Source organism: Anneissia japonica, unplaced genomic scaffold (genome assembly GCF_011630105.1).
Source record: "Anneissia japonica isolate Jap-2015-1 unplaced genomic scaffold, ASM1163010v1 scaffold1884_len437306_cov177, whole genome shotgun sequence".
Classification (NCBI taxonomy): domain Eukaryota; kingdom Metazoa; phylum Echinodermata; class Crinoidea; order Comatulida; family Comatulidae; genus Anneissia; species Anneissia japonica.
The window spans coordinates 153,187-162,651 of record NW_022753199.1 but is presented as its reverse complement, the minus strand read 5'-3'; the positions used below and the strand labels follow the sequence as shown (position 1 = coordinate 162,651).

The 9,465-nt window shown below is 34.1% G+C and overlaps 1 protein-coding gene across 1 annotated transcript in view; it reads right to left on the bottom strand.

The window, feature by feature from the left end:
- Positions 1–1,019: 1,019 nt before the first annotated feature.
- The window catches only part of LOC117122736 (sodium- and chloride-dependent glycine transporter 2-like), a 35,657-nt gene continuing 27,211 nt past the window's right edge, over positions 1,020–9,465 (bottom strand). The window contains exons 8-10 of the mRNA XM_033268433.1: positions 9,091–9,306; positions 8,503–8,679; positions 1,020–6,938 (exon numbers count right to left, since the gene is read on the bottom strand). Of these exons, the coding sequence (XP_033124324.1) occupies positions 6,744–6,938; positions 8,503–8,679; positions 9,091–9,306 (588 nt within the window). The 3' untranslated portion in view covers positions 1,020–6,743. The remainder of the gene's footprint in view (positions 6,939–8,502; positions 8,680–9,090; positions 9,307–9,465) is intronic.

Below are 9,465 nucleotides of genomic sequence, written 5' to 3'. Positions count from 1 at the left end.
TTGAAATATTCATGTTTTGAATAAAATTTGTGTTCAAAGTCTCCAAGTCGTTGACATCTCATCGTCTTTTTCATTGAGTTATATATATATACATTATATATATGTATATGTATGTATATATATATATACATATATATATTGGAATCTACAATACCTGATAAGATCCAATCCGTTTTTATAACAATAACTTTACTTCAGTTTGATATTTGAATTGACGACGGTTCATATCTTTTAAAATATATCTATACTATACTCGCTATAAAGTAAATCGGCACAAAAATCTGTAATCTCCCACCCAACAGAAATATGCATACCTCGATTATGCAAAATAGTTCTGTATTACTGTAGGTCTCAGTAGCGGCCCGTAGGCAGGGATTGCGCCCCGTAGGGGGGGGGGGTGTAAATGTGTTTTCTATATATAAAATCAACTAAATAAACCTTTGAACCCACTAAATTGTTATATTTTTCGGGGGGTTCCCCTGTATCACTTTGGGGAAAAAAATTAAGTGACGCCCGACTACGCCCACTTTGCTCTCGTCGGGGACATCGGCCACCCGCCATCGGAATACTGGCGCCCCCTGACCATAGTGTAAATTGCGGGATATGCTACGCAGTGGGGTATCTAGGGTGTGCGCGGGAAGGTTGTTTTTTTTTCCCATATACAAAAACAATTCCCGACTATAAAAACTGAAGATTCAATGGTGAACAGAAGGGTGGCTAATGAAATTTACAAGAGAATTTGCTCAATAAGATACAAGCGACAAATTATGAAAAGTTAACAGACTATAAGGCCGGGGCCCTCCATTAACCTCGAAGTTGGGGCAAGTTTCAATCACTCGCTGTGCATTTCGTTTGTGTTCTTGAGCAAGTAACTTCATCTGCATTGCTTTTCTCCACCTCGGAGTATAAACGAGTATCTGGTGGGGTTGGTTTGGTTAGAATCAGAATAAAATCCACACGTTTGCGAGGGAGCCATAACGGTAGATACAGTATATCAACAAAACCAAATCAAAAACCGATTTCCAATTAAAGAAATGTATTTATTGAAATTTCATTCATACCCCTTTAAATGAAAATACAATAAAAAATTAAAGACCACAAACAATGGTACCATATTGTGATTTGTCCATTTTGGCACAAGAAAATAACCAACACTAAAAACCTTTCGACTTAAGCAGCATAACAATCAGAATAACTTAGTCCAAATGAAATCTAGTTCTGAAACAAATTAAAAGTGACATTACCGATGTCTGTAAAAAGTAATAATGAATAGGTTTACTTGAATACAAACGTTTACATGATTAATCATACTGTCACGCAACATTAATAATATTAGGGAGGTCTTGCACACTTACGAAAACGATAACGAATACGGTTACGTCATCAAATTTGTAATCAATCCATTGTTACAACGCAGGCGTGAATTATACCTCCGTGCGTGAATTAACGATCTTTATTCAGCTCGTTTGTATACTGTATTGTCAAGAATGTTGCAGGCACGGATGACGGTAATCGTTTCCATAAGTTTGCAAAATCTCCCTAACATAACATCAAACTAGATGTCTGGACCTATACTGACATCGGTCGGAAAAATAATATTTGATGGGGTACGTGATGAAATTAAACTGTATATACATTATAATACAAATTTAGTAGAAATAATTACTTTAATTATTTTGTGCTACTTGGGCACAATTTTAGACAGCATAAAAGCCAAGTTAATAGTAACAAGAAATACATTACTGTACAGTACTTGATAATTGATTTTGGTTGGCAAGCCAACAAAAATATAATTATCAAAGCATTTTTTTTTAGATCAATAGATTCTAGAAGGCTATAGACCTACATAAGCCTAGAGGTAGTAATGACTAAAAAGTTACCAACTAACTAAAACACCAAAAACACATCAAGTATACAGCCACTTGTATTTACAGGAAGATAAATGACTTACTCTTAAATCTATGACATTTATATGAATGTTTTGTCAAGACAAATATGCTTCTATATCGTGCATTGATTTGCATCTAAAACTTAGATGAGTAAACTTTCAAAATGATTTTGAAATTAAGGATGTTAAAATAGAGAATGAAGAAGATACTTCTTAACTACCTATTTAAAGAAAAAAAAATATGTACAAACTTAGTGACAAATTCATATGCATAAAACAAAAAACAAAAAAAAAACACAATTTAGCACTTGTTACAGTGTATATTAATTTAAACTATAACTGTAATAGAATCAAAGTACTGTCTTTTAAGTAATAAGCCAGACAAACAGTATCAGATTTTGTATGTTAGACTCAACAAAGTACAGTATCAAACTTCTAGATAGTGAAAGCTTGATTTAGACACATCCAACACTATTACGTTGTTAGCAGGAGCTAGAATAATTGTTTCATCAGGAAAAATCTCATCAAATATTGTTGAGTATAACAAACATCTGATAGTGTATGTGTGACTTTACCCTGATAAGCATCCCTTTGGGATATGGGCTGCAATTTATATTTTTTAATGTCTGTACAACGAAAATAAATACTTCGAGTAAAATGGCAATAACCGTGTGTCAATCAAATAGATATTAAGAAATCAAGATCAATGTATAATACAGTACCACTATTATGACCTATTATTTTAGCGTTTTTTCTGGGTATACAGAATTTGATATCTGTCAGACAATGTCTGAATGTTGGATAAAAATCTGATGGCCTATACTCCACTTTACCCATATGAAGTTTGATGTCATTAAGTACAACAGCAAGGTACATTTAGATTGCTAAAAGTAAACCAGATTGTGTACTAAAACATTCTGCCTTTAATTCCTAGGCTATGAAACCAGGGAATTAGTTGTCTCATTAACAAAAACCTTCAAGGGGTTGGTATAAGCCTAGTACGTCCCCACCACACTTTTGACATCTTCTCCATAATGTCCTGGCTTCTTTGAAAATTCTAATTATTATTTAAACATCTTTATTATTAAAAAATAGGATAAACTTAAAATAACATCTATTACATGTTGAGATTTTTCATACTATATACATTTTCCACCAATAAGTCCCAGCCCACAGTCCCACACCTATTCACAGTCGAACCCAATTCCTAATCCCTTTTAATCACTTACCTATGTTTCATAATCATCTATATACATACAAATATAACTTTTAAGTGTTTATTCTTTATACTGGGTAACATGTATAGTAGATGTCTACTGTTTTCCAACAGGGCCCAGTTAATGCTTTTAACAACTCATAATGCAGCTCAGGGGAAGAGTGGATTTTTAGTCTTGAGAAAAAAATACTGCCGTCACAGGAATTGAACCCAGGACACTGGGATTGAAAGTCATGCACCCTAACCACCAAGGTATTTAATTCCACACAATGTTTGTGTTTGGCAAAAATGTAATGGTAGTGCCATTAATACTGTATCATTATTTTTAACGAAATTTTAACCAAATACAGAAAAACCTTTCTTTTTTTTTGTGAAAGAAGCTACAGGCATAGTGCCTTTTAACAGATTGCAATACCATTAAGAACATACCAACAGGCTCTCGGAATTTAAATATATACAAAGTCATACATACCTTATTCAGACTGTAAGATTACATTCCTAAACTACATGCATACAAACAGCCTAACCACCAACTAACAGTTACTAAAATTATTTCATACCTTAGTTTATAACTATCACATTTTGTTTGTGACAAACAATAAATCACTTGCCCATGTATGGGTATAACATGACCTCACCTTTCTAACTAGGCAAATAGCATATTTGTCAAATATAAAATTTTATAAGGTGTAAAGAGCTTAATATTCCATAGATGAGACTTACTATAAATACAATGGTTACCGCCCCTCTAATAATACCATACTCGTTGGATTGTTTTAATATTTGCATTTTTTGCAGTTGTTTCTATGACATTTTCGGGACTTCAAACGTTTCGTCTATGAGGAAAGTTGCTACACAGTTCATACAATCTTGCTGGAGTCCATTTTGGTAGCAGTAAAATAAATGGCAAATTCCATTGCAATGATGAAATATTCACGTTTTACTCTACAAATTACAATTTTACAGTTTTCATTTCTAAGATTTTATCTATCAACTATCTTTTTATCTATCAACTAGATTTTATCTATCAATTACTACACAATGTTTTGTTGATTACTCTTTTTTTTTTGGTGCATGTTAACCGTAAAGTCAACATGCTTTTCTTTCAAGTTTTTTTCATTTTTTTTTTTACAATTTCATATTTAAAGCCAATAAATGAATAAGTTGCATTGTAGTTGCTGTCATAAACTGTAGATTACATTAGGAAATCATTCTTTCTACTCAACTTAGCCGACCATCGATTTCGGTCCACTGTAAAGCAGGGTAGAAATTAACGGTTTAACATTCAAAATGTTAAATACATGCTACGAGTGACTGTAAACAGGAGTACTTTGAAACATATGCACTAAAATGATATTCCACCCTAAAATTTATGACAACTTTCCCGGGTTAGCACAATAGACAGTATTAAAAGTCAGAACAAACAGATCTCTTTGCAACTGCAATAATTTTGAATCGACCGAGATGGTCTGTAACTCAGTTTTACAATTAAGTTGGTAGTACATATACTATTTCTTAGAAAATAAGAGGAATAACATTCTTGCATACTAATCCATATTGTATATACTGTATACAATTATATATAATATAAACCAATATATATAATATAGTACAGGTATATAATATATATAATACACACATACACACTTTATAGTGAATATGTAATTTTAACTGAGAATCGAATAAAAGCCATGAATTTTTAATAGCCTCATTATACAAACTGGGTGATTTTTATTAGTAGTACTGGTTTAACCAGTTTGGCAAAGCGATCTTTTTCGCCGATTTTTTAGAATTGGAAGTTGTTGAAATTGTATATTTGATTTATTAAATAAAAATTAGTAGCTATAAAAAGCTGTCTTTTTTTTACTCTATTTTTTTAAATATATTTTTTCCCCAATTTTTATTTAATGCACAGTAATCTTAACCACCTGTAGGCCCAAATTGGTTCATATACAACAATTACCTGTACAGTAATTGTGTGCAGTCAGGGTTAGATTTGGGCCTGGCTTGTTGTAGCTAGTTGAATGAGGGTGACAAACAGGTTTACTAGCATTACCCCATTAAGTTTTTCATTTGTCTGTTATCCACTTTGTGTACATAATATTCATTATCAAATTTTTACACCATTTTGATGTATTTAAACTCATACTCCCTCATCAACTTACTTTATTGGTGGTCCTTGCGTAATTTAACCACCATTGGCCTAAAAAGTAATACTAAATAAAAATCTTAATCTAAACTAGAAATAAAAATTAAATTATACAATGCCACCACATACTACAAATTCCTTCCCGAACATTAAATGTGGATTTAAAGGATAATAATTTGCATTTTAATTATATCATATTTTTAATTTTTTTTTTAAATTATTTTTTTTTAAAAGTTTATTTTATCAGTACATTCGTTAAAGACTTTGTCGCCAGTGACAGCTAACACTCTGGGGGGTAAAATATGGCAGATATAAATAACTATGGCAACAAACCTCAGAAATAAATAATTCTACAACCTTGGGAAGCTCAACATACTGTACAAGCAAACAAATAAATAATCTGCTGGGGCGGATCCAGGATTTGAGGGAGTGGGTCCGGGGTTCTCCCTGGGAAGATTTTGATTTCTAGATGGCTGGAAATGAGCTTTTCCGACTTCTGAGTTGTCTTTTAATGACTTTTTAAGTTATTCAAAATTCAAGGTTTTCCCCTCTCGAGAATGGTCAGGTAATTTTATCTCATTCTTATTACAGTAAATAGGCCTATTAAAAAGAAAAAAAAAATCAAAGACACTATATTCCAATATTGAGTAGTTGGATAGGCCTACGTATCCTTTTTTTCATGGATTGATGAACCAATAGGCATGAATAACGCACTTTCATACAAAAATTATATTTACGACATTGAACCAAAAACAGTGTAATTGAAGATTAGTTAGGCTAAGGCTTGCTTGTCTGATCTGCCAACCTATGCCTAGGTGGAATAGCATGGCTTTTGTAGGCCAAGTCTTAGTAGTATTTTTATACGTTTCTTCACAGAGGGGGTTCGTCTGAACCCACTCAACCCCCTGGATCCGCCACTGATTTGTGAATCCGCACTACAAACTATTGAAGTATTGCATTACATATTACAAAAAGATGTTAACTTTTCAACTCAACAAACTTCACTTAAGAACAACCACTTGTCTTCACCCCTGATATTTGGCATCCAATTTTCAGCCACTACGCCAAATATCGGAGCGAAACTAATTCGTCGATTTTAATAATGCGCCGATGGGCATCAATACCATTTTAATTATTTATAATTCATGTGGAAGTGCTTTTTTACTGAATTTTTTTTTAAAAATATAGATATTTTGTGGGATGTGTGACTCGCGTTAATTCATCACTGAACAAAAGAACACACTAAAAAAATACCGAGTTGTTCATTAAAAAATTTCAATAATTGTAATTTTCAATGGTGCATACAAACACATTAGCCCTATTCCTTCATCTGAACAGTCCATTTTGCCCCGTTTTTCAATATTTTTCTGAAATGATTTTGTTTTAATTCCCACCTCTTTTGCATTCCAATGCACCTGTGACCACAAGCGCACTTGGGTTCCCACTGCGCCGTAATCACAGGCACATTGGAACGCTCAATCTAACTATCCTCAAACATTAGCTTGTTTCTCGGTGCTTGCTGGGATGCACGTAACTGGTGAGTACCCATTGCAAACTGGTGTTTTAATCTCTGCGGTGCCTCCCATTTCAGTACCATATGCCCTATGCACTTCAATAGCATGCCTCCTGTTTCTCTTCAGTGCAGGGCCCCACTCTGGTCTTGAAGTTTTCATCGTATTAAGACGCTAATTGAAATGAAAATGGAACCAAAGTTATTTAGGAATGTTTCTCAAGACAATAACTTACTTATTACAGGCTAAAACCTACCATTAAATTCTCCCCTTCACTCCTATTTATTTAAATCTGTATATAAAGTTCAGTAAAACATAGGTTAAAAAAAAACATACATGCATTTTGATTGATTTTTATTTTTAGGTCTTTTTTTACAAAATTGGCAAGGCCATGCTAGGCTAGGTCAGGCTGGTGTAGCTGTTTGAGCCTTGACATGCTAAAACCAGCATTAGTAACGAGATGAGACAATTCTTAATATATTCATCTTCTCCACTTTATAAGCTTTAAAATCAGTTGCTGTAATCGACGTACAATTGCCAAAGTATACAATACTGCTACATGCTTGCGCTAATTACTCAAGTTGAACATTTAGCAACCATGTGCTGGCTTTGGGATTCCAATTAAATTTAACATCTGACCAACCAGATCAGTATACACATGTGGTCCCAAACGTCATTTTTTTTTTGCTTGGGGGGGCGGCACAAAAAATATCAAAAGGTACAGGGCTTAGTGAAAATAGGCATTTTTCGTTTTGAAAACGCGGCCAGTCTACTACGAACTAATGGACTGTGACGGCAATGCCAAGACATTGTTCGCGTACTATACCAAGAGCTGTTTTCGTTGTTTTAAGGCGACTACAACGACGCCGCAGCACATGTAGGGCCTACGGAGAGGAGTTAGTCGACCATGGTTTTATTACCAGGGAACAATGTTCCCTTGTTTTATATCTGAAAAAGGAAATGTGAAAAAAAAAACTTTAGTCAAATACTGTATACAAAATAAAAAGTTTCCAGAAAACACCGAGTGACGTTTCGCTGTTGGCTAGTAGTAAGCCTGGGATCTAGGCCTACCCTAGCCTAGGTGGTGTCAAGAGAGTCGGGAACCGGGAGAAGAGGGGTGTCAGTCCTGCTCAGGAAATTTGCAACGATGATGTACAAATAAATGTACATAACAATTTTAAACAGTTATTTATATAGCATGGGCGCATATGCCCTAGCTAGCGGCACCAGATAATGTGCTTTCTCCTACCCGAAATCCATCCTGACAAGGCTAGGCTAGCCTGAGCCTAAGAGGCCCCCTTTTTTTTTTACTACCCCCTGATTTACCTAATTTTATGTTGTGACTATTCATTCCTCATTTATTGTATGTGTATAAATAGGCCTTCATAAAACATTTACTCACTCACTTGTTTTAATAATTAATTCATTATTGAACGAACAATGCTCGATTGCGGATACGATGAAAATTGCAACCCCTAACAAAAACTATTCCAGCAGTTTGCCAAAGAATCCAGTTATCTGATTGGTCAATATTAGGGAAGTCGCCACTACGCCAAATTCAGAAATTGGGGTTGTCGCGGAAGCTATAACAATGCCGATTTAGCCAGTAAGGTTTGTGAGCATGCTCAGATGCCTGTTACGCTCTATTAGTTTTTAGTAGATTGGCCGCATAGTCAAAAACGAAAAATGCCTAATGTCCATTATGCAAAGGTACCTAGACAACTGTGTTAAGACTTACATTTATCAGGCTGTCACCAGTACCTCTGGTTTTATAGAATTCGATGCCAATGAAAAGCGGGATCCAGAACAACGTTGAAATGATCATCAACCATCCAATTACATGAGCCCATGGTGGAAACTCAGTGTCACCAGCCGTTGGTGGTTCCCAGCTAATCCAGTTAAATAACAGAACAAACTGTAAAAGCAAATCAGATATAATTCACTAAAACAAAAAGGTTAAAAAATTTAAAAAAATCCAGTTTTATATTTAGTTTTTAGCAAATAAGAATATATTTATTTTTAATCTCTATAAAATTGTGTTTATCAAGTGAGAATACTATTTATATATTTATTTCACTTTCTTATATACAGCATATATTATATATCCTGAATTATTACTCAGACCTTCTTCCCTAGCCACTGGGTGGAAAATAATATTATGCAACTGTCTTCATTCCCTGAGTGAATAGTACTAGTATAGCTACCTCTGTATCAGAAAAATTCTTTCAAAAGGTATCAATTTATACTCCCTTGTGTGACAAATGTGTTAAAGTAAGGAAAACAAGGAATGTACAATAATCAAAAGCAAGTGCAACACTGTACTTACAGACAAAACAGCTGGGGTGAGTGCGCACCAGTTTATGGGCCACCACATAAACAGACGCGTGTCAACAAGCCGATTCCCAATCATGGAACGAATGTCATTGATGAATCGCTTGGCGCCATACAACCATCCAAGACCGATACACTCGCAAAGTCCATAAATAAGTAAAGCGAAATCAGCTGCATACTTATCCATCAATATAACCCAGAAGTTACCACCCTAAAACAGAATATATATTATAAAAAAATACATATTATATACATATATATATACATACATATATATACACATACATATATATACATACACATATATACATACACATAATATGCATATACACATAATTTACATATACACATAATATACATATACATATAC